This window comes from Sminthopsis crassicaudata, chromosome 5 (genome assembly GCF_048593235.1).
Source record: "Sminthopsis crassicaudata isolate SCR6 chromosome 5, ASM4859323v1, whole genome shotgun sequence".
In the NCBI taxonomy this organism is placed as follows: Eukaryota; Metazoa; Chordata; class Mammalia; order Dasyuromorphia; family Dasyuridae; genus Sminthopsis; species Sminthopsis crassicaudata.
In genome coordinates this window covers 197,407,239-197,432,784 of record NC_133621.1, presented here as the reverse complement: position 1 = coordinate 197,432,784, position 25,546 = coordinate 197,407,239, and the positions used below count along the sequence as shown (strand labels likewise).

General features: G+C 35.0%; 1 protein-coding gene across 1 annotated transcript in view; it reads left to right on the top strand.

The window, feature by feature from the left end:
• Positions 1-282: 282 nt before the first annotated feature.
• CACNA2D4 (calcium voltage-gated channel auxiliary subunit alpha2delta 4) overlaps positions 283-25,546 on the top strand; it is a 176,171-nt gene continuing 150,907 nt past the window's right edge. The window contains exons 1-3 of the mRNA XM_074269384.1: positions 283-674; positions 16,789-16,870; positions 21,511-21,627. Of these exons, the coding sequence (XP_074125485.1) occupies positions 463-674; positions 16,789-16,870; positions 21,511-21,627 (411 nt within the window). The 5' untranslated portion in view covers positions 283-462. The remainder of the gene's footprint in view (positions 675-16,788; positions 16,871-21,510; positions 21,628-25,546) is intronic.

Here is a 25,546-nt window from a genome sequence, read left to right as displayed (position 1 = left end):
GATCTTGGTGGGAGGAGACTATCTGCAGAAATGAGACTGACTTTTAAACTAGCCTTTAGGAAGTCTGGTTCTGATTCCTGATTGAAGGAAGAAATTCTGTCTCCTGAAATCAGGGCAATCCTGAGTGATCTCACCCCTCCCCCATCCCTGCTGTTTCTTTGGGGATTAGCAGATTGGAGTGGAGGATTAAGAGGTTTTCGTCATCACTGAGCTTCGCTCACTGACCCCTGCTATTTCCCTCCCCTCCACACACTGTTTGCTAGCTAGTGCCAAATGAAGGCAGGAGCATCTTTACTCTCTCTAAACTGTTTTGTCCTATGATTAACTACTGTGAGCTTTACTGCTCTGGGTCACATTTGAGAAAGTCCAAGACCTTTAGAAATTGCCAGGGAGAGAAGGTGGGTCTTGTACACTTAGCAAACAAAGTCAGAAAAAAGTATACTAGAATGTGAACCTAGATAGATGGGTCCCATTGCTCTCCATTCCTGTCACCTTGGCAGGAGCATTATGTCTGGGATCTTGAATTTTTATCCAAATGATGATTCATCCAGAATTCGTTCCCCTTTGGCGCTGGTGACCAGGACCTTCTTGCAGAAGAGGGTAGTTTTTCTTTATTTGCTCATCAGTCTTTTCCTGCCTTTCACACAGAGCCAAAAGAAGATACCACTGGAAACGTAAGTGTTCATCTCCCCATCTCCCTTCTAACCCTCTATGTAATTCCCACCTCCAGGATTTATAACTCGTGTAATTTATAACTTGTGTAAGCTTGGAAGAAACCATTTCTGTTTTCAGAGAATCCTACAATCAGAAAGATTCTGAGAGTTCCTCTAGTCTATACTTTCTATTCAATATATAACTTCCTGAATCAATTCTTCACATTACCTCAATTTCCTTATATTCTCTCAATTTCTATGCTTATAGAAAATTTTTATTAAGATGATTCCTAAAAAATCCCTGAAATCTTATCATCCATTCCTCCCCAATATAAATGTGTATGTGTGTGTATATGGGTGTGTAAAATCTTTGTTCCTCTTCCCCAATCTGTTTTAAAGCCCCCTTCTATGTGCTCTAATTTCCTTCTTTCTTCAAAATTTCATCAGTTTTTTCATCCTCCTCCTCAACAAATGGCATTAGGTATAACTAATCCTCAGGACTAATAGTCCATATTACTATGACACACATCTATCTCATCCTAAACTCATTTAGAGTGATGTTCAGGAGTAATGGTGTCCTTATTAATAATGAAGGAGAGAGCACATAGTAACTACAATCACCAAGAAGCAGAGGATCAGACCTGAGATTTCACCAGCATAGGCAGGCAGTTCCTCCATGATGAAACCTCACTATCTATGCAAGTTGAACCCTCTAATACAATTTAGAGTTTCAGAGTGTAGAGCACTGAGCCATCGAGCCAGTCAGAAGTGGGGGTTGAGTGTCACTTTCCCTAACTCTGTAGCCAACTTCCCATCTATTTAATAGATATTATTATCTATTAATCTGCCTATTTATTTAATCTCTATAATCACAAAGCACCTTGAATTATTGATTAGGATGATTTTAATAATTTAGTTATGGTTAACAGTCCAAAATAAAGTTCCTCTCCATTTTGTCCCTTGTGGTCAGAAGGTGAATATGGGTTCTTGACATCTACACCAGTTTGTTCTACCTGATGTCCCTCCCCCAGTTTTCCCTTCAGGTAGCAGTGCCTTTGAGCTCTCCCACTTCTTCACAAAATCTGCTTCCTTTTTTTGTGCACCTCTTTTTTTTTAATTATAAAAATTTTTGACAGTATATATGCATGAGTAATTTTTTTATAACATTATCCCTTGTATTCATTTTTCCAAATTTTCCCCTCCCTCCCTCTACTCCCTTTCCTAGATGACAGGCAATCCCATACATTTTACATGTGTTACAGTATAACCTAGATACAATATATGTGTGTAAATCCAATTTTCTTGTTGCACATTAAGTATTAGATTCCGAAGGTATAAGTAACCTGGGTAGATAGACTGTAGTGCTAACAATTTACATTCACTTCCCAGTGTTCCTTCTCTGGCTGTAGTTGTTTCTGTCCATCATTGATCAACTGGAAGTGAGTTGGATCTTCTTTATGTTGAAGATTTCCACTTCCATCAGAATACATCTTCATACAGCATTGTTGTTGAAGTGTATAGTGATCTTCTGGTTCTGCTCATTTCACTCAGCATCAGTTGATGTAAGTCTCTCCAATCCTCTCTGTATTCGTCCTGCTGGTCATTTCTTACCGAGCAATAATATTCCATAACCTTCATATACCACAATTTACCCAACCATTCTCCAATTGATGGACATCCATTCATTTTCCAGTTTCTAGCTACAACAAAAAGAGCTGCCACAAACATTTTGGCACATACAGGTCCCTTTCCCCTCTTTAGTATTTCTTTGGGATATAAGTCCAATAGCAGCAATGCTGGATCAAAGGGTATGCACAGTTTGATAACTATTTGGGCATAGTTCCAGATTGCTTTCCAGAATGGCTGGATTCTTTCACAGCTCCACCAACAATGTATTAATGTCCCAGTTTTCCCACATCCCCTCCAACATTCATCATTATTTGTTCCTGTCATCTTAGCCAATCTGACAGGTGTGTAGTGGTATCTCAGAGCTGTCTTAATTTGCATTTCTCTGATCAGTAGAGATTTGGAACACTCTTTCATATGAGTGGATATGGTATCAATTTCATCATCTGAGAATTGTCTGTTCATATCCTTTGACCATTTATCAATTGGAGAATGGTTTGATTTCTTATAAATTAGGGTCAGTTCTCTATATATTTTGGAAATGAGACCTTTATCAGAACCTTTAACTGTAAAAATATTTTCCCAATTTGTTACTTGCCTTCTAATCTTGTTTGCATTAGTATTATTTGTACAGAAACTTTTTAGTTTGAAGTAATCAAATCTTCTATTTTGTGATCGATAATGATCTCTACTTCTCCTCTGGTCATAAATTCCTCCACAGGTCTGAGAAGTAGACTATTCTCTGTTCCTCTAATCTATTTATGATCTCATTCTTTATGCCTAAATCATTTTGATCTTATCTTGGTATATGGTGTTAAGTGTGGATCCATATCTAATTTCTGCCATACTAATTTCCAGTTTTCCCAACAGTTTTTTTCAAATAATGAATTTTATCCTAAATGTTGGTATCTTTGGGTTTGTCAAAGACTAGATTGCTATAGATGTACCCTTTTTTGTCCTTTGTATCTAATCTGTTCCACTGATCTACCGGTCTATTTCTTAGCCAATACCAAATGATTTTGGTGACTGCTGCTACATAATATAGCTTTAGATCAGGTACACCTAAACCATCTTCATCTGACTTTTTTTTTCATTAGTTCCCTTGCAATTCTCGACCTTTTATTCTTCCATATGAATTTTGTTGTTATTTTTTCTAGGTCATTAAAATAGTTTCTTGGGAGTCTAATTGGTATAGCACTAAATAAATAGATTAGTTTGGGGAGTATTGTCATCTTTATTATATTCGCTCGGCCTATCCAAGAGCACTGAATGTCTTTCCAATTATTTAAATCTGACTTTATTTTTGTGGCAAGTGTTTCGTAATTTTGCTCATATAATTCCTGACTTTTCTTTGGTAGATAGATTCCCAAATATTTTATACTCTCAACATTTGTTTGGAATGGAATTTCTCTTTGTATCTCTTGCTGTTGCATTTTGTTGGTGATGTATAAAAATGCTGAGGATTTATGTGGATTTATTTTGTATCAAGCAGCTTTGCTAAAGTTGTGAATTATTTCTAATAACTTTTTATTAGACTCTGGGGTTTTCTAAGTATACCATCATATCATCTTGCAAAGAGTGACAGTTTGATTTCCTCATTACCTACTCTTATTCCTTTAATCTCTTTCTCGACTCTTATTGCTGAGGCTAACTTTTCTAATACAATATTGAATAGTAATGGTGATAGTGGGCAACCTTGTTTCACTCCTGATCTTACTGGGAAAGGTTCCAGTTTATCTCCATTGCATATTATGCTTACTGACGGTCGTAAATATATGCTCCTGATTTTTCTAAGGAATAGTCCATTTATTCCTATACTCTCAAGCGTTTTTAGTAGGAATGGATGTTGGATTTTATCAAATGCTTTTTCTGCATCTATTGAGATGATCATATGGTTTTTATTAATTTGATTATTAATATGGTCAATAATACTAATAGTTTTCCTAATATTAAACCAGCCCTGCATTCCTGGTATAAATCCTACTTGATCATAGTGTATTATCCTGGGGATGATTTTCTGAAGTCTTTTTGCTAATGTCTTATTTAAGATACAAAATCTGCTTTCAAGAAGGGATAGAATCAATTATCTTCACTTGCATGAGAATCTCAGGAGTGTTTGTATTTAACCTCGTCCCTTGTTAAAGGAATGGTAAACCCAGTTTTATAATCAGCCCTTCTTTATGCCTAACTAGAAGTGCATCCTTACATTTCAAGTGTGACATTCAGGGATATTCCAATATTTTTAAAGCTCATATTATCCTTTGATTATGGCCCAGAATGTTGATTATAGTTTTGAAAAATGGCCTAGTTGGTTTTTCCCCCACTTTTTTTAAATGTCTTATTGATGTGTTGCTTTTTTAAGTCCTACTTCCCAATGACTTTTCCACCTCCCTCCCATCTCTTTTCGCCATCACTAATAGAACCTACCCTTATAACAAATATATATTGCAAAAGAAACAGATAAACTCACTGGTGCTGTTACTAACGGAATTCTTTTTTCCCCATTATCTATGGTACCTTTTATTTTTTATGCTAAACTTGGTAGAAATATATGTTAAATCCTATATATATATATACATATATATATGCATGTATACATATATACATATATACACACACATATATATATATACATATTTATACAATTATGATGCTGCACAAGAAAAAAAGAGAAGCAAAATAAAAGCAAATAACAAAAAGAGTGAAAATACTGTGTTGTGAACAACACTTTTATCACTGAACAATTGGAACTGGTTTGAATCATCTCATTGTTCAGAAGAGCCATGTCCATCAGAAGTGATCATCGTATAATCTTGTTGCTGTATATAATGATCTCCTGGTTCTGCTCATTTCACTTAGCATCAGTTCATATAAGTCTCTCCAGGCCTCTCTGAAATCATCCTGCTAGTCATTTCTTCTAGAACAATAATATTTTATAATATTCATATGTAATAATTTATTCAGCCATTATCCAACTGATGGGTATCCATTCAGTTTCCAGTTTCTTGCCACTACAAAGAATGCTGCCACAAACATTTTTGCACATGTGGGTCCCTTTCCCTCCTTTAAGATCTCTTTGACATATAAGTCCAGTAGAAACACTTCTGAGCCAGAGGAGATGCACAGTTTGATATTTTTTTGAGCATAGTTCCGAATTGCTCTCCAGAATGTTTGGATCTATTCACAACTCCACCAACAATGCATCAATGTCCCACTTTTCTCACATGCCTTCCAACATTCATCATTAATCTTTTCCCTGTCATCTTAGCCAATCTGACAGGTGTGTAGTGGTATCTCAGAGTTGTCTTAATTTGCATTTCTCTGATTAATAGTGATTTGGAGCACCTTTTCATATGACTAGAAATAATTTCAATTTCTTCATCTGAAAATTGTCTGTTCATATTCTTTGACCATTTATCAATTGGAGAATGGCTTGAATTCTTATAAAATTGAGTCAGTTCTCTACATATTTTAGAAATGAGGCCTTTATCAGAACCTTTGAATGTAAAAATGTTTTCCCAATTTATTGTTTCTCTTTTAATCTTGTCTGCATTAGTTTTATTTGTACAAAAACTTTTAAATGTAATATAATCAAAATTATCTATTTTGTGATCAATAATGATCTTTGGTCACAAATTCCTTTTTCCTCCACCGATCTGAGAGGTAAGTTATCCTCTGTTCTTCTAATTTGTTTATATCATTCTTTGTCTAAATCATGAACTCATTTCTACCTTACCTTGGTATTATGGTGTTAGGTGTGAATCAATGCCTAGTTTCTGCCATACTAGTTTTCAATTTTACTAGCAGTTTTTATCAACTGGGATCAAGCAGTTATCCCCAAATTTGGAATCTTTGGGTTTGTCAAACACTAGATTGCTATAGTTATTGACTATTTTGTCCTGTGATCCTAACCTATTCAACTAGTCTATTTCTTAGTCAGTACCAAATGGTTTTGGTGATCCCTAGTTTTAGATCAAGTACAGCTAAGCCACCTTCCTTTGATTTTTTTTTTCATTAGTTCCCTTGAAATTCTTGACCTTTTGTTCTTCCAGATGAATTTTGTTATTTTTTCTAGGTCAGTAAAATAGTTTTTTGGGAGTCTGATTGGTATAGCACTAAATAAATAGATTAGTTTAGGCAGTATTGTCATCTTCATTATATTCGCTTGACCTATCCAAGAGTATTTAATATTTTTCCAATTGTTTATATCTGACTTTATTTGTATGGAAAGTGTTTTGTAGTTTTGCCCATATAGTTCTTGACTTTCCCTTGGCAGATAGATTCCCAAATATTTTATACTATTGACAGTTATTTTTAAATGGAATTTCTCTTTGTATCTCTTACTGTTGGATTTTGTTAGTGATGCATAAAAGTGCTGATGATTTATATGGATTTACTTTGTAGACTGCAACTTTGCTAAAGTTGTAGATTATTTCTAATAGCTTTTTAGTAGATTCTCTGGGGTTCATATCATCTGCAAAGAGTGATTATTTGGTTTCTTCATTACCTACTCTAATTCCTTTAATTTCTTTTTCATCTCTTATTGCCAAAGCTAGCATTTTTTAATACAATATTGAATAATAAAGGTGATAGTGGGCCACCTTGTTTCACTCCTGACTTTATTGGGAATGGTTCCAGTTTATCCCCATTACATATGATGCTTACTGATGGCTTTAAATAGATGCTACTGACTATTTTAAGGAAAGACCCATTTATTCCTATAGTCTCTAGTGTTTTTAATAGGAATGAGTATTGGATTTTATCAAATGCTTTTTCAGCATGAGCTTTTTATTGAACGTAATTTTTATTTCATTGTGATCTGAGAAGGATGCATTTACTATTTCTGCCTTTTTGCATTTGAATTTGAAGTCTTTATGTCCCAATATATGGTCAGTTTTTGTATAGGTTCCATGAACTGCCAAGAAGAAAGTGTACTCCTTTCTGTCTCCATTCAGTTTTCTCCAAAGATCTATAATACCTAACTTTCCTAGTGTTCTATTTACTTCTTTAACTTATTTCTTATTTATTTTGTAGTTTGATTTATCTAGTTCTGAGAGTGCCAGGTTGAAATCTCCCACTAATAGAGTTTTGCTTTCTATTTCTTCTTGCAGCTCTCTTAATTTCTCCCTTAGGAATTTAGATGCTATACCAGTCGGTGCATATATGTTTAGTATTGACATTGCTTCATTATCTGTGCTACCCTTTAGCTAGATATAGTGCACTTCCTTATCTCTTTCAATTAGATCAATTTTTGCTTTTGCTTGATCTGAGATCAGTTTGGCTACCCCTGCTTTTTGTACTTCACCTGAAGCATAGTAGATTCTGCTCCACCCTTTCACCTTTATTCTTTATGTATTCCCCTGCTTCAAATGTGTTTCCTATAAACAACATATTGTAGGATTCTGGCTTTTAATCCAGTCTGCTATCCACCTCCACTTTATGGGGGAGTTTACTCCATTCACATTTATGGTTAAAACTACTAATTCTGTATTTCTTGCAATCTTACCCCCCTCCCCAGTATTAGACATATGAGCACCACTTGCCTCACACAGTCCTCCCTCTTTAGAATCCCTCCCTCCCCCTTGAAGTCCCTTCCCTTTTCTTAAACATTTTCCTTACTATTTATGTATTCCCTTCTATTTAGCCTACCCCTTCCCTTTTTGCTTCTTCCCTCTCACTTTTCAATGAGGTGGGAGAAGTTTCTTTGTAAACCAAATATATCTAATATTTTCTTTTTGAGCAAAATCTGATGAGAGTAAGATTCATACTATGTCCATCTCCCTCCCTTCATTCCCTCAGATATAATAGGTTTCCTTTGTCTCTTCATGAGATGTAGTTTCCCTCTTTTTACCTCCACTTTTTCCTTTTTCTGGTATATTTCCTTTCCTCCTATAGTTCCTTTTTTATATTATAAGAATAAAATCAAATTATACATGTACTCTTTATGTATACCCATAACAGAAATACAGTTCACAAGAGTTCTTTTTACCATTTTATGTTTCTCTTGAGTCTTATATTTGGAGGTCAAACTTTTTGTTTTTTCATCAGAAATAAATAGAATTCACCTATTTCATTGAATGTCCATCTTCTTCTCTGGAAGAACATGCTAAGCTTGGCTGGGTAAATTATTCTTAGCTGCATATCAAGTTCTTTTGCTTTTTGGAATATCAGATTCCAGGCCCTTTGATCCTTTAATGTGGATGCTGCTAGATCCTCAGTGATCCTTATTGTGACTCCTCAGTATTTTAATTGTTTGTTTGTTTTTTTCCTGGCTGCTTGTAGTATTTTTTCTTTGGTCTGATAGTTCTGGAATTTAGCCACAATATTTCTTGGAATTTTGATTTTGGGATCTCTCAGTAGGTGATGGATGAATTCTTTCAATGTCTATTTTACCTTTAGTTTCTATAACATCTGGGCAGTTCTCTTTGATGATTTCCTGAGAAATAGTGTGTAGGCTCTTTTATTATGATTTTCAGGCAGTCCAATAATCCTTAGATTATCTCTCCTAGATCTATTTTCCAGATCTGTTGTTTTCCCAACATTTTTTTCTATTTTTTTTTTTTTTTTGGTTTTGCTTGATTGATATTTGGTGTATTCTTGAGTCATTAATTTCCATTTGTTCAAGTCTGATTTTTAATGGATTATTTTCTTCATTTGCTTTTTTAAATTTCTTTTTGTATTTGTCCAAGTGAGTTTTTAAATGAGTTGTTTTATTCTATGGAATTTTTTTCCATTTCACCAAATTTTTAAAATATTTTCTTTTTCCAATTCACAAATTCTGTTTTCCTTGAAATTGTTTACCTTTTCCAATTCACAAATTCTGTTTTTTTAGGGAGTTAATTTCTTTATCCACTCTATCTTTTAATAAATAACATGACTTATCCTTACCTTCTTGCAAAGCTTTCCTTTACCCATTTTTCTTCTCTCTTTTAAGTTTCTTTTAAATTTCTTCTATGAGAACCTTGTGTGATGGGGACCAGATCATATCCATCTTTGGATCTAGACACAAACTGTTTTTAGCCTCCTTTCCATATAGAAGGTATCTATCATTAGAGTCCACTTTGCCTTTTTGCTCATTTTGAAAAAACAAAAACAAAAACAAAACAAACAAACAAACAAAAAACTATGGTCTGCTTATGGGAGGCAGTAGGGTATTTTAAGCTGCCTTATACAACAGGAAGGGACAGTAGGACAGCATACACTGGCTGCCCTAACAGTTGTGCTGAAATCAGTAGAAATGCAGCAACTAGAGCTGTACTGGGACCAGCAACTGCAGCTGCGCTTGTATCACACTGAGTCACTCTGGGTGTTGGGTGGGTGTAGCCAGGTCCCAAGAGACATTTTGGGGTTATGATTTTTACCCCTTGTTTTATAGCTTCTCGGCTGATCTACTGGCTTGCTGCCAGGGCAAAGTAGCCAACATTGTGGTAAAGTTCTCCCCTCAAATTTTCCATCAAGAGAGACCACACCTCAACCCCCTCTGGTCTGCTCAGGGTGAGTTGTTTCCCCAGATCTCACTGCCTGCCTGAGGTCTGTGCCTGGCCTAACCCTGTTCCATTCCCACCTGCAAGCAAAAACAAACCTTTTCTGGCAAATCTCAAGATTATCTTTGGTTGATAATGTGTTGTACTCCCAATATTCATGGGTTCTGACAATCAAGCACTAATTCTGAAGTTGAATTAAAATAGATTGAGGGTAAAGGAGAGTTTAGGAAGATGCGTGTGTCTTCTCTTCCATCTTGGCTCTGCCCCCCTCCCCCATTTCTTTTTCTAAACTGGGTTTAATTTGTTTCCTCTTCTGTTAATCTGGGCAATCTATATTTTTATAGGTATTCCTCCATTTCGCTTAGATTATCAAATTTATTGGCATAAAGTGGACAAAATAACTCCCAATTATTGCCCTAATTTCCTCTTCAGTTGGTGGAAAGTTCTCCCTTTTCATTTTTGAGACTAACAATTTAATTTTCCTCTTTCCTTTTTCTAATCAAATTAACTAAAGATTTATCTATTCTGTTGGTTTTTTCATAAAACCAACTCTTAGTTTTATTTATTAATTCAATAGTTTTTTATTTTCAATTTTATTTATCTCTCCTTTATTTTTAGAATTTCAAGTTTGGTATTTGATTCAGGGGTTTTAATTTGTTCTTTTTCTAGCTCTTTTAGTTGCAGCCTAATTCATTGATCTTTTTCTCTATTTTATGCAAATAAGTATCTAGAAATATAAAATTTCCCCTAATTACTGCTTTGGCTGCATCCCACAAATTTTGGTATGTTGGCTCATTATTGTCATTCTCTGGGATATAAGTATTAATTGTGTCTATTATTTGCTGTTTCACTCATTCATTCTTTGGGATTCTTTGAGGATTATTTAGCTTCCAATTGCTTTTTGGTTTATTTTCCCCTGGCCTTCTATTGAATGTAATTTTTATTGCACCGTGATCTGAAAAAAATGCATTTACTCTTTCTGCCTTTCTGTATTTGATTTTGAGATTTTTATGTCCTAATGTACAATTTTTGTATAGGTTCCATGAACTGCTGAGAAGAAAGTGTACTCTTTTCTATCTCCATTTAATTTTCTCTAAGGATCTGTCATACCTAACTTTTCTAGTATTCTATTTTACCTCCTTAACTTCTGATTTATTTTGTGGTTCATCTAATTTTGAGAGAGCAAGGTTGAGATCTCCCACATTATAGTTTTGCTGTCTATTTCTTCTTATAGCCCTCTTAACTTCTTTAAGAATTTACATGCTATAACATTATATATATATATATATATATATATATATATATATATATATATATATATATATATATGTTTAGTATTGATATTGCTTCATTATCTGTGCTACCCTTTAGCAAAATATAGTACCCTTCCTTATCTCTTTTAATTAAATCATTTTTGCTTTTACTTGATCTGAGATCAGGATGGCTACCCCTGCTTTTTTTACTTCACCAGAAGCATAATAGATTCTGCTCCAACCTTTTACCTTTTCTCTGTATGTATCGCTCTGCTTTAAATGTGTTCCTTGTAAACAACATATTGTAGGATTCTGGCTTTTAATCCAGTCTGCTCTCTGTTTCTGCTTTATGGAAGAGTTCACCCCATTCACATTTATAGTTAAAAATACTAGCTCTGTATTTCTCACCATTTTATTTACTCCAAATTATACTTTTCTCTTTCCTTTTCCCCTTTCCCTCCTTCCCAGTATTTTTACTTATGAACACCACTTGCCTCAAGAAGCTCTCCTTCTTTAGAGCGCCTCCCTCTTTCTTATACCTTTCCCCTACTATTTCTGTTTTCCCTTCTATTAGCCTACCCCTTCTCTTTTTCCCCTTTCCCCTCCCACTTTCCTATAAGGTGAGAAAAGTTTCTCTATGTAACCAAATATGTCTGATATTCTCTCTTTGAGACCAATTTGATGAGACTAAGATTCACACAATGTTCCTCCTCCTCTCTTCTTTCCCTTAATTATAATTCATGGGATGTAATTTCCCTCATTTTGTCTCCACTCTCCCCTTTTTCTATTATGATCTCCTTTCCACCTCTAGTTTCTTTTTCATATTATAATAGTAAAATCAAATTATATATGCACTATTGATGCATACCCATAGCAGAGATACATTTCTTGAGTTCTTTTCTTATTACCTTTTATGTTTCTTTTTACTTCTATATTTGGAAATCAAATTTTTATTCACCTCTGGTCTTTTTATCAGAAATAATGGAATTCACCTGTTTCGTTGAATGTCCATCTTCTTCCCTGAAAGAAAATGCTCAGTTTAGCTGGGTAGTTTATTCTTGGCTGCATTCCAAGATCCTTTGCCTTTTGGAATATCAGATTCCAGGCCCTTTGATCCTTTAAGGTGGAAGCTGCTAGGTCCTGAGTGATCCTTATTGTGGCTTCTCAGTATTTGAATTGTTTTTTTTCTGCCTGCTTGAAGTATTTTTTTCCCTTGGTCTAATAGTGCTGAAATTTAGCCATGATATTTCTTGAAGTTTTAATTTGGGGGTCTCTGTCAGGAGATGTTTGATGAATTCTTTCAATGTCTATTTTACCTTCTGATTCTATGACATCTGGGCAGTTCTCTTTGATGGTTTCTTGAAAAATACTGTCTAGGCTCTTTTTTTCATCATGATTTTCAGGAAGTTCAATAATCCTTAAATTGTCTCTCCTAGGTCTATTCTCCAGGTCAGTTGTTTTCCCAAGTAGGTATTTTAAATTTTCTTCTATTTTTTCATTTTTTTGGTTTTGTTTGACTGATTCTTGGTGTCTTCTTGAGTCACTCATTTCCATTTGTTCAGTTCTGATTTTTAGTGAATTATTTTCTTCATTTACTTTTTTAAGTTCTTTTTGTATTTGTCCAATTTAATTTTTAAATGAGCTGTTTTGAGTGTGGATATTTTTTCCATTTCACAAATTCTGTTTTTTAAAGAGTTATTTTCTTTTTGCATTTTTCAAATTCTGTTTTTCAGGGAGTTGTTTTCTATTTCCATTTTGTCAACTCTATTTTTAAGGAGTTGTATGCTTTCATTTCACTAAGTCTATTTTGTAATGAATTTTCTTCAGATAATTTCAGTGTTTTCTTTTCCAAACCCTGTTATAAAGTTCTTATTTCCTTTCCCCATTTTTCTTCCAACTCTCTTTTAAGATACTTTATAATTTCTTCTAGGAGAGCCTTGTGTGATGGGGACCAATTCATATCACCTTTTGGGGCTTCATCTGGAGACAATCTGTTTTTAGTCTCCTCAGGGTTTGAAATCTGTTCTATAAAAACTATCTATTGTCAGGGGTTTGTTTGTTTTTTTGTTTTGTTTTGTTTTCTTTTTTTGTTTGGGGTTTTTTGTTTGGTTTTTTTTGTTTGTTTGGTTTTTGCTTTTTTACTCTTTTTTTAAAAGTTGGGATCTGTTTTTAGGGCAGGGAAAATTGTCCAAGCTTCCTCTACAAGTGGAAGCAGCTGTGCTGACTGACTTCTAGAGCTGAATGGGTATGACCAGGTCCTGTGAGATTCTGGCATTTTGGGGTTCACTATATACCTTTTGTGTTTGTGTTGGATGTTTTATAACTTCTCTGCTGATCTACTGGTTTGCAACCAGGGCAGAGTAGCCAACACTGCTATAGATTCCTCCCCATAGAGAAGCCTTCACCACCCTGGATCTGCACTGCCTACACTAGCATCTGTGCTCAGCCTGTTTGCTCTTGTCCTGCCTCCTTCCATGCCCAATTGAAGCAGACCTTTTTCTGGCAATCTTCAAAATTATCTTCTGCTAGTAATTTGTTGCATTCCCAATATTAGTGGATTCTGCCATCCAGAATTAATTCAGAGGCTGGATTTTCTAATTAGTCTGAGGATTGTAGGAGAAGGCCAGAAAGAAACATATGTCCTCTCTGCCATCTTGACTCCGCCTCCCTAAGAAAAAAAAAAACTTACTAAAGAAATTCTTGAGCCTGTTTTTGATCCAAGGCTTCACCTCCTCCCAAAAAACTCTTGTTCAGTCACTGATCCCCTTTCTTGTGCAATCCAAAATCCATATCATTACTCTGAATTCAAGGCTTTTTGCTGGATATGCTACAATGGACATTCTTGCTCAGGTATCAGTTATACTGAATAATCTCTGAAGTCCCTTCCAGTCCTGAAATTTTGTGAATCCATAACTTGTTCTCTCTAGGTCTGAATGAGTGTTGAATTATATAGTCTATATGAGTCTCCTTTTCAGTTCTAATATTCCATGATTCTACAGTGTTCTCTTAGTATCCCCATTTCCTTCCTTCTCTCCTTCTCCAGACTTCCATTCTCATCTCTGAATCTAAAATCAAACAAAAGAATCATGTTATAATAGAATCTTGGCTTGAACATTTCCTAGGTTTTTGGACAATTCATTTAGCATCTCATGTCTGATACAACCCTCTAAAACTAAGTTTTTAAAAAATTGTCAACCTCCAAATTTCCATCATTGATAGTTTCCATATTGGAAATGCTCCACTATTGTTATTGTTGTTCAATAGTTTCCAATCCTTTGTGACCCCATTTGAAGTTTTCTTAGCAAAGAAAGTGAAGTAGTTTGTCAGTTCCCTCTTCAACTCATTTTATAGATCAGGAAGCTCAGGCAAATAAGTTTAAGTGACTTGTCCAATGTCACACAGTTGATAAGTATCCGAGACTGGATTTGAAGAGGAATCATCCTGACACCCAACACTCTATCCACTGGGCCACCCAGCTATCCTGGGATATTCTACACTGGTATAATCACAAGTCTGATATTTTTAAAAACACTTTTTTTACCTCATAGTATTACTGTGAGGAAAGTACTTTGCTGGGGAGATGAAATATTATTATCATTATTATTAATATTAACCCCATCAAGTAGATGCCATCTGTGTTCTAATTTTCCAGTTCCTGGACTTTGTTTTTTTTTAATTTTTATTTTATTTTATAATTATAACATTTTTTGACAGTACATATGCATGGGTAATTTTTTACAACATTATCCCTTGCACTTACATCTATTCAGATTTTTTCCCTTCCTCCCCCAACCCCCTCCCCCCGATGGCAAGCAGTCTTATATATGTTAAATATATTACAGTATATTCTAGATACAATATATGTGTGTAGAACCGAATTTTTTGTTGCACAGGAAGAATTGGATTCAGAAAGTAAAAATAACAGTTTACATTCATTTCCCAGTGTTCCTTTTCTGGATGTAGCTGGTTCTGTCCATCATTAATCAATTGGAATTGGATTAGCTCTTCTCTATGTTGAAGAAATCCACTTCCATCAGCATACATCCTCGAACAGTATCATTGTTGAAGTGTATAATGATCTTCTGGTTCTGCTCGTTTCACTCAGCATCAGTTGATGTAAGTCTCTCCAAGCCTCTCTGTATTTCTGCTGTTGGTCATTTCTTATAGAACAATAATATTCCATAACATTCATATACCATAGTTTACCCAACCATTCTCCAATTGATGGACATCCATTCATCTTTCAGCTTCTAGCCACTATGAAAAGGGCTGCCACAAACATTTTGGCACATACAGGTCCCTTTCCCTTCTTTAGTAGTTCCTTGGGGTATAAGCCCAGTAGTAGTATGGCTGGGTCAAAGGGTATGCACATTTTGATAACTTTTTGGGCATAATTCCAGATTGCTCTCCAGAATGGTTGGATTCTTTCACAACTCCACCAACAATGCATCAGTGTCCCAGTTTTCCCACATCCCCTCCAACATTCATCGTTATTTGTTCCTTAGCCAATCTGACAGGTGTGTAATGATACCTCAGAGTTGTCTTAATTTGCATTTCTCTGATCAATAGTGATTTGGAACACTTTCATATGAGTGGAAATAGTTTTAATTTCATCATCTGAAAATTGTCTGTTCATATCCTTTGACCATTTATCAATTGGAGAATGGCTTGATTTCTTATAAATTAAAGTCAATTCTCTGTATATTTTGGAGATGAGGCCTTTATCAGAACCTTTAACTGTAAAAATGTTTTCCCAATTTGTTACTTCCCTTCTAATCTTGTTTGCATTAGTTTTGTTTGTGTAGAAACTTTTTAATTTGGTGTAATCAAAATGTTCTATTTTGTGATCAATAATGGTCTCTAGTTCTCCCTTGGACACAAACTCCTTCCTCCTCCACAAGTCTGAGAGGTAAACCATCCCATGTTCCTCCAATTTATTTATGATTTTGTTCTTTATGCCTAAATCTTGGGCCCATTTTGATCTAATCTTAGTATGTGGTGTTAAATGTGGGTCCATGCCTAGTTTCTGCCATACTAATTTCCAGTTTTCCCAGCAGTTTTTGTCAAATAATGAATTCTTATCCCAAAATTTGGGATCTTTGGGTTTGTCAAAGATTAGATTGCTATTTTTATTCACTATCTTGCCCTGTGAACCTAACCTATTCCACTGCTCAACTAGTCTATTTCTTAGCCAATACCAAATGGTTTTGGTGACTGTTGCTTTATAATATAGCTTTAAATCAGGTACACTTAGACCACCTTCCTCTGACTTTTTTTTCATTAGTTCCCTTGCAATTCTCGACCTTTTATTCTTCCATATGAATTTTGTTGTTATTTTTTCTAGGTCATTAAAATAGTTTCTTGGGAGTTTGATTGGTATAGCACTAAATAAATAGATTAGTTTGGGGAGTATTGTCATCTTTATTATATTCACTCGGCCTATCCAAGAACACTGAATGTCTTTCCAATTATTTAAATCTGACTTTATTTTTGTGGCAAGTGTTTTGTAATTTTGCTCATATAATTCCTGACTCTCCTTTGGTAGATATATTCCCAAATACTTTATACTATCGACTGTTATTTTGAATGGAGTTCCTGGTCTTTGTAATAGATTGTCTTGCACCTTTGGTATCATTCCCATCCTGCTCTATATGAGCCTAGTCTTCAGACTATGGCTGAAGTTTTAGTCCCCTTTCTTGAAATGGGTCATTCTTTCAGAGATGGTAAAGTATATTTATGTGAATGTGAGAGTATGTCCATCTTCCTTGGCAGGGTGAAGCTCTGGGCAGATACTTTTGGTGGGGACCTCTATGCCTTGGTGACAAAATACTCTGGATCACTCCTGCTAAAGAAGGTAACACTAGTTCATCAAGTAGGTATAAAGGTATTGTGCTGGAAAGTAGACACATAAAGAGGGAGTGAAAGTTGTTAGGATAAGAAGACTTGAGATCCATATTCTTGAGCCTGGCTTTCCCAAATAGCAATCCCATAGGGCTTCAAGGGATATGGGATAGGCAGTGAGGGCTGCAGAGCCCACAGTGAAAGAGAAGCACATGGCAACTAAGTGGTGTACTGGGCTTGGAATCAAGACCAGAGTTCAAATATGACCTCAACTCATGATGGAAAATGCTAACCACCTCCAAAGAAAGAACTGATGAACTCTAAATGCAGATCGAAGCACATTTGTCAACCTTTTTTCTCACTTTTTCTTTTTACAATATGGCTATTGTGGAAATTTTTTAAAAATCTGACCTTACACACTAATTATCTGTATGAGCTTAGACAGGATACTTACCTTCTGTTTGCCTCAGTTTCTTTAACTTTAAAATGGAGACAATAATAGCACCCACTTTGCAAGGGTTGTTGTAGGAAGAATCAAATAAGATAATATTTGTAAAGTAATTAGCACATTACCTGACACATCATGGATACTATATAAATCCTTATTTCTTTCTCTTGAATCAAAAGAATGAATTTCTTATCATGGAATTTCACACTTGAGTAAGGGATGTCTTATTTTTATTTAGGTGAAGGGAAATTCCTATTACATTTCAGAACATACATTATAGAAAAGATACATTATATAAAAATTGTAATATTAACCAAATTAATTTCCAGATTTAGTGCCATGCTAAGTTAAGGTCTCTTCCAGATACAAAAGAAAAAAACTTAAATAATTTGATAGTCAGGGCTTATGACTGGGACTTACCAGTATTATACAATAACATGTTATGTTTTTAATAATATCATGCAGTAATATAACATAATATAAATATAACAATCTTTAAATAATAAATACATACATGATAAAAATACACATAGCATTGTTCCCTTATACTATAAACATGAGCAAGATCAGCCCTGTTCCCTGTCCTTGGTGAGACATCATCCTCTGCTCTCAAGGCATGTCAGGAGCTGGCAGGATCCTAGGTTTTAGGGTTAGAAAGGACTTTAGAAATCACCTAGTTTTATCTCCTTGGATAAAAAAAGGTGATTTTTAGCAGGATAAAATGCAAAATTCTATACTCGGATTTGAAAATAATCATTCTTTCAAGTACAAGACGAGAGAGATATCTCTAGATGAAGGCTAGGGAATTTGTAGAAGGACTCTTGGCCAGCTACCAACTAGTCTTGATCGTTTCTGAGGTACTGTGTAACTCTACTGGTCTGTTATTTGGAGGCTCCGAGAATGAAGTGATTTGTCAATGATCATAGCCTAAGAATTATCAGTGAGTCCTAACTCCACATCCAGAGCTGGTACACTTTGGCTAACCTTAATACCAGTCTATGTTTGGAAATTAAAGCTTTAGACTTGAAGTTTTGGTCTCTAAGTAATACTACAAAAAACCTTCACCAAATACATGCATGACATGACAGGGGAGCCTTCCCACTCTTTCCTGGGAATCTAGGGTCCTTCCTGAACAAGCTTTGTTGGCAGCAGCAAGACCTGTGATTGGGGAGCTTATATTCATGACAATCTGTTCCAGAGAGAATGATTTTCCATAAAGAGGTTTTCAAGATCTTACAAGATTTGGAGCACAAGGTTTTACAAAGGTGAATGTTAAAAACTGTCTTTGCATGTATTTAGAAAAATAAAAAGCTATTTTAAAAAAGATCTTACAAGATACATCTTCTTGAAGGAAACATATCACCCTGGCAGAGTGTAAAAAAAGCCAGATTTCTCATGTGCTAACAATTCTGTGTCCAAAAGGTAGCAGTATCTCCTAACATTCTAAGCAAACTCTAGCTTACTGATAACTACTGGACAGTAATTCAGTGAGGCAGTTCTGGGACAAGAAGTCAATGGTTATGGACGACTTGATATTAAAACATTCAAAATTGCTTCCACCCAAATCACCTTCAGGATGCCTTTTTGTTACATGGTAGGGAGAGAGAGTTGGGAAACATACAATGTGTTTTGTCCAAATTAGCATCTTCTTACCAATAAATTACAGCAATGCTGGTTTACCTGGGATTTTCTTAAATACATGTCTCTATTAAATCATATTTCTATCCTTGGACAGTCCAGTAAGAATTGATACTGAATATAAATAGAAGTAGCAGAAAGTTGTAGAAAGTACATTGAAAAATCTGTGTTTATGTTTGAATCCCTGCTCTGTTACTTCCTATGTGATCTTAAGTATGCCATTAATACCTCTAGGCCCCAGGTTTTTTATCCATAAAAATGAAAGGATTAGATTAGATGATCTCTAAGGTCCTTTCTGTACATTTTTTAATGATCAAAAGCCAATATTAATCTATTAAAAACCAAATTAACATTATTTTCAACTGAGAAATTCTAGAAGATTTCTTAACCTAGGGTCTGTGAACTTTGTTTTTCAAATTTTTTGACAATTGTATTTCAGTATGATTGGTTTCCTTTGCAGTCTTATTCTGAGAAGGGTTCCCTAAGTTTTAACAGACTTCCAAAGAGGTCTAAGACACAAAAAATGAAGAATCTTTTATATACACAGACATATAACACACATATATATTTATAAACATATGAAGTTCAATAAACATAATTTAATTTTTAAATAGTTTCAGAAGGCACTTTAGAACACTACAGCATCTTAGGGCCTCTAAATTAAATCTGGAAATTAATTTAGGTAATATTATAATTTGGATATATTATTGACAAATCCCAACCATGAGCACTAACTATCCAATTATTTAAGTTGCTTTCCCTTGTAACTGTAGGTGAATTCCCAAATATTTTGAGCATTTATAGTTATTTTGAATGGGACTTCTCTTTCTATTATTTTCTCATTGGTTTTGATATTCCTCTATTAAAATACTGTTGGTTTTTGTGGATTTACTTTGTAATCTTTCCATTTTACTGAAGTTATTAATGATTTTACACGATTTCTTTGCTGCCTTGCTAAGGTTTATTGAGCTTTACATGTGTGTGTGTGTGTGTGTGTGTGTGTGTGTGTGTGTGTGTGTGTGTGTAAAATGTACATTGTAGAAAGACAGCTAGCATGGTATATTGGATAGAATATTGATCAATCACAGAGCCAGAAAAACCTATATTTAAGTGTGCCTCTGACACATTTTGACTGTGTAATCTTGGGCAATTAATCACTTAACTAGACACCTCTCTTAAGATTTTAAGTTACAAAAAAGGTGATGATCTACCTCATAGAATGAAGTTTCTCTTTAAGAACTTCCCTGTACCAGTAAAATCGTGGATCTAATTCCTGTCCCTATACTATAGTATATTGTGAGAGAGCTTAAAAAACTGAGAAGATAATCTTTGCCCTCTAGGAGCTTATAACTTTGTTAGGAGATGAGATTTTTTTTCATACATGAAACAATTAAAGAATGATAGACAAGAGAAGTATTCAATGTTCTGGGCACTAGGGATATTTGTTTCCAAAGGATCTGCAATTTCATAAACAAAAAGAATTTCTACCTCATCAACTCCCTCCATCACAGCAGTAGATAAATCCTGGAGTGCTCCTTGAGGTACAGAGAGGTTAATGGAATTGCCCAGGTAGACACTGTTAATAAATGTCAAGTCAGTACCAGAACACAAATCTTCCTGACTCCAAGCCTCTCTGGAATGCCACCTCAAAGAACTAAGGATACAAAGATAAAAAAATGGTCTTGAGGTATATTTAGTCTAATGGGGACTAATCAATGCAAGCTGAACCCAAATGATCATGGTACAAGATAGAATGTGATAAGGGCAAAAGAGAGGTCCTAACAAAGTGCTTTCAAAACTCTGAGGCAGGAGAAGTAATTTTCTCTCTTTTTAAAAATTCTGGTTCAATCTTTTTTCAACTATATCTTGTGCTTAAAGTCATAATTGTAATTTAACATAGCCTGAGGAAATGGAATGATTAAATGCAGAGACAGGCAAGATTCATTAATCTCTGAGGTCTCTTACAATTCTAGATTTATGATTCTACAATCATTAGTTTAAATTCACCTCCATTCTCAGCCTTTCTGAGGAACTGTTCAAAGGATAAAACCAGAAAAAATAGTCCAAACAATTTGGTCATGGAGGAGATGGTGTTCCCTGAAAGGAAGAGGACTTTACAGATCAAAAATAAGAGGAGAGCCTCTTCCAAGTGTAAGGGTTAGCATATATATAAAATTAAGTGTTAAAGGGTTTTGTACTGTTGGAGTCTGAGAAGTTATTAGGGAGCATATCTAAATCTTAGTCACCAAGGTGGGTGCTTCCAATTGGAGCCTAGACATACCCAATTAGGACAGTTTTCCAACAAACCATAGAGTGGTGATGACTAAGAGTAAGCATGTATTTATATATTGCCTACTACTGTTCCAGGCTAAATGCTTTTTAAAAAATCTTATTTGATCCTGACAACAACCCTGAAAAGTAAATGTTATCTAGCCCCATTTTACAGTTGAGAAAATTGAGACTACTCAAGTCTTCCGGACTTCAGGACCATCACTCTATCCATTATGTGACCATCTGTTATAAGAATTCTTGATTCCCAACCATCTTCTTGACTTTCCTCTGGATAGAAGTACAACGATGTGAAGTCCAGTCTGAAGATTAAGGAGGTGGATGGCTTGGAGCTTGTGAAGAAGTTCTCTGAGGAGATGGAAAGCATGCTGCGAAGAAAAGTGGAAGCTGTGAAGGTAAAACTAAATTTGGCTGGAAATTTCTGAGTCCTGTGCCTTCAGCCCATCCTCTTCCTGTCTTGTTCCTACCATTACTGTCTCAAATATAATCAGAAGGTACAGGACTGTAAGCAAACCCTTAGGTCTTCCTAGCTTTTTTTCCTCTACTCTTCTCACACCTCAGAAAAATAGCTCTTTGAGATATAGATGAGAAAATAATTACTTCAGGTACTTTGTTTACTCTGGACTATCACCAAGGCTTCCAATGGTATCAGCTCACATTCAGGGCTTTTTGCAAAGGAAGGAAGGAAGGAAGGAAGGAAGGAAGGAAGGAAGGAAGGAAGGAAGGAAGGAAGGAAGGAAGGAAGGAAGGAAGGAAGGAAGGAAGGAAGGAAGGAAGGAAGGAAGGAAGGAAGGAAGGAAGGAAGGAAGGAAGGAAGGAAGGAAGGAAGGAAGGAAGGAAGGAAGGAAGGAAGGAAGGAAGGAAAAAAAAGAAAGAAAGAAAAAAATCTTTTTCACCAAAAACTCTTTTCTTTATGAACTCACCAAGTGTCTGTAGATAATGAAGGAGGAGGGAAGGTGGAAGTTTTCAAGAGCTATGTTTATGACTTTATCTACAAACCAAATCAGTCAAGATATATAAGAGCTGTAAATCGCCCTGGGGTCTCAGAGCTTCCAAATGCACCATATTCACTTAAGTGTCTCCCTGGCCCTCTGGTAGGTATTGTAAAAACTAAATCACGTAGACATAGCCTCTCCCCTCAAGGTGGAGTAAGACAGTATAAGACAAATAGAACTGACATGAATGAGCAACATACATATATACCTATATTTAACTAGGAGAAATATGGATAACCAATAGGACATGACTCAGGGCCAACATAAAGTCATTTAGAAAAAAATAATCTGATAGAGAAAGCCCAAGATACATATGTTTTACACCAAGATCAATGATGAGATCATATTCCCCCAGTGTTTGAAAATAAGGTCAGCTCATATAAAATTAAAAAGCAAGCAAAATTTGAAATTCTCTTCTCCATTTGAACCCCTGTCACACTTTCAAAATCTTACCTATAATCAATCATTTTCACATTAGCCTAAAATGGAGTCACTATATTACTGTATTACTTCTCTTAGAGAGGCTTTGTGTATATTGAACAACTTGCTAGACTTGCAAGTGGGCCTGGGTTCAAATTCTGCCTTAGTATCATTGCTGTGATAACTATGATACTGTGAGTCAGTCATTTAAATGGGGATAATAATAGTATCGACCTCCCAGGATCATTGTGAGTTTGTAAATAAATTTGTAAAGTGTTTTTTGCAAACCTTAAAGCACTATGAAATTCTCTCTATTGTTATCAATATCACTAAAACTCTTAAGATAATTCTGTAAGGCTATTTTGGTGGAGGGAGTTCCCACAAAGAAGTCACAATGTCTTGAGTGGTTAATGTTACCAATCTCAAAGCCATATTTCTAATAGAGGAATTTCAAGAATTAACTTGAAAGTAAGTGCTCTTATCTAACTAATAAATCCCTATTCAGGGGCTCATTCAATATTGTTTCTTTCTCCTATTTTCAAAAGGGGAGAGAGAGGAATGGAAATTTCCCCCTAGGTTACAAGATAAATAACTAATTACTTCTTGGAATGTTCCAAGCATGACTCCTTATTCCCAGTTGACTTTCTCTAGTCTGGGCTGTTCTTTCTGAGCTGTGGTATTCCAATAAAAATAAGCCATATTTGTCTTTATCATTCATTTTATTTTATTTTTCAATTATCAAGCATTTCCTCTCTTCTCTACCTCTCCTGTCTCTAGGAAAAGGAAGAAAATCAAATCTCTTAACAGAAAAAATATGCATAATTAAGCCAAATAAACCCCCACATTAGCCATATCCAAACATATCAATTTCATTCTGCATTTATCACTTCTGTGTTAGGAGGTAGAGTACCATAATTATCATCAGTCCCCTATGCTTGGTCATTAATTTGATGCAAGTCTTTCCAGTTTTCTCAAAAACAATTCCTTTTGTCATTTCTTAAAACAATAGATTTTATATTATAATTTTAAAACTATTAGCATTTATATAGTGTTTTCAGATTTACAAACCACTTTACATATGTTATTTTATTTGATCCTCACAACAATCCTGTATGTCAGGTGTTATCATCTCCATTTTACAGATGGGGGAAGTAGAGGCTAAGAAAGGTTAAGTAATTCAGTCTCACAAATAATGAATGTCTAAGGTTCCACTTTAGTTCAAGTCTTCCTAACTTCTAACACTCTTCCTATTGAGCCAATGAGCAGCCAATTCCCACTTTCCAGGTTATAGGTATTCATTGGTTTCTAGTTCCTTGCCACCATAAAAAGGTCCTTTGATTATTTCTTTAATCTCTTTAAAGTATAGATTTAGTAATAATACTTCTGGATCAAAGAATATGAATAATTTAGTAATTTGGAGGGAATAGTTCCAAATTGCTTTCCAGAATAGCCAAAGCAATTTGCAACTCCACCAATAAATAATGCATTATTGAGCATATTTTCCCATAGTTCTTCCCACAATTGCCATGTTCCCTTTTAGTCATATTTGTCAAAATGACAAATATAAAGCAGAGTTAATTTGCATTTCTCTAATTAATGGTGATTTGGAACTTTTTTTTTCATATGATTGTGGATAGCTTGGGTGTCTTCCTTTGAGAACTGGTTATTCATATTCTTTAGCCATTTATCACTTAGGGAACAAATCTTATTTCAATAAAATTGAAATAATTACTTAGATATCTTGAAAATGACACTTTTAAAAATTATAGCTTTTTACTGACAAAACATATGCATGGGTAATTTTTCACCAGTGACCCTTGCAAAAATTTCTGTTCCAACTTTTCCCCTCCTTCCCACCATCCCCTCCCCTAGATGGCAGGTAGTCTAATACATGTTAAATATGTTAAGGTATATGTTAAATACAATATATGTGTAAATATTTGTACCATTGTCTTGCTACACAAGAAAAATCAGATTTAGAAAGAAGGTAAAAATAACCTGGGAAGAAAACAAAAATGCAAGCAAACAATAACAGAAAGAGTGGAAATGCTATGTTGTGGTCCACACCAGTGTTCTTTTACTGGATGTAGCTGGTTCTATTGATTACTGATCAATTGGACCTGATTTGGATCCTCTCATTGTTGAAGAGAGCCACGTCCATCAGAATTGATCCTCATACAGTATTGTTGTTGAAGTGTATAATGATCTCCTGGTTCTGCTCATTTCACTCAGCATCAGTTCATGTAAGTCTCTCTAGGCCTTTCTGAAATCATCCTGCTGGTCATTTCTTACAGAATAATAATATTCCATAATATTCGTATATCACAGTTTATTTAGCCATTCTCCAACTGATGGGCATCCATTCAATGTCCAGTTTCTAGCCACAATGAAAAGGGCTGCCACTAACATTTTTGCACATACAGGTCCCTTTTCTTTAAGATCACTTTGGGATATAAGCCCAGTAGTAGCACTGCTGGATCAAAGAGTATGCACAGTGTGGTAACTTTTTGAGCATAGTTCCAAATTGTTCTCCAAAATGGCTGGATTTATGCTCTTCCTAATATAGAACTAACCCTGTATTACTGGTTTAAAAAATACAAACTAATCAGTCTATTTTGTGCTTTATTGGTATAGTTTGTTTTGCTAATATTCACTTTAAACATTTGCATCAATATTCATTAAGAATATTGGACTATTAAAGGTTCTGATAAATGCCTCATTTCCAAAATATATAACCCTAAACCTAACCCTAACCCTAACCCTAACTCTAAACTCTAGCTCTAACCCTAAAAGTGCTCTAAATTGCTATTAATCAAAGAAATGCAAAGACAACTCTGAGGTACCACTACACACCTGTCAGATTGGCTAGAATGACAGGGAAAGAAAATGCAGAATGTTG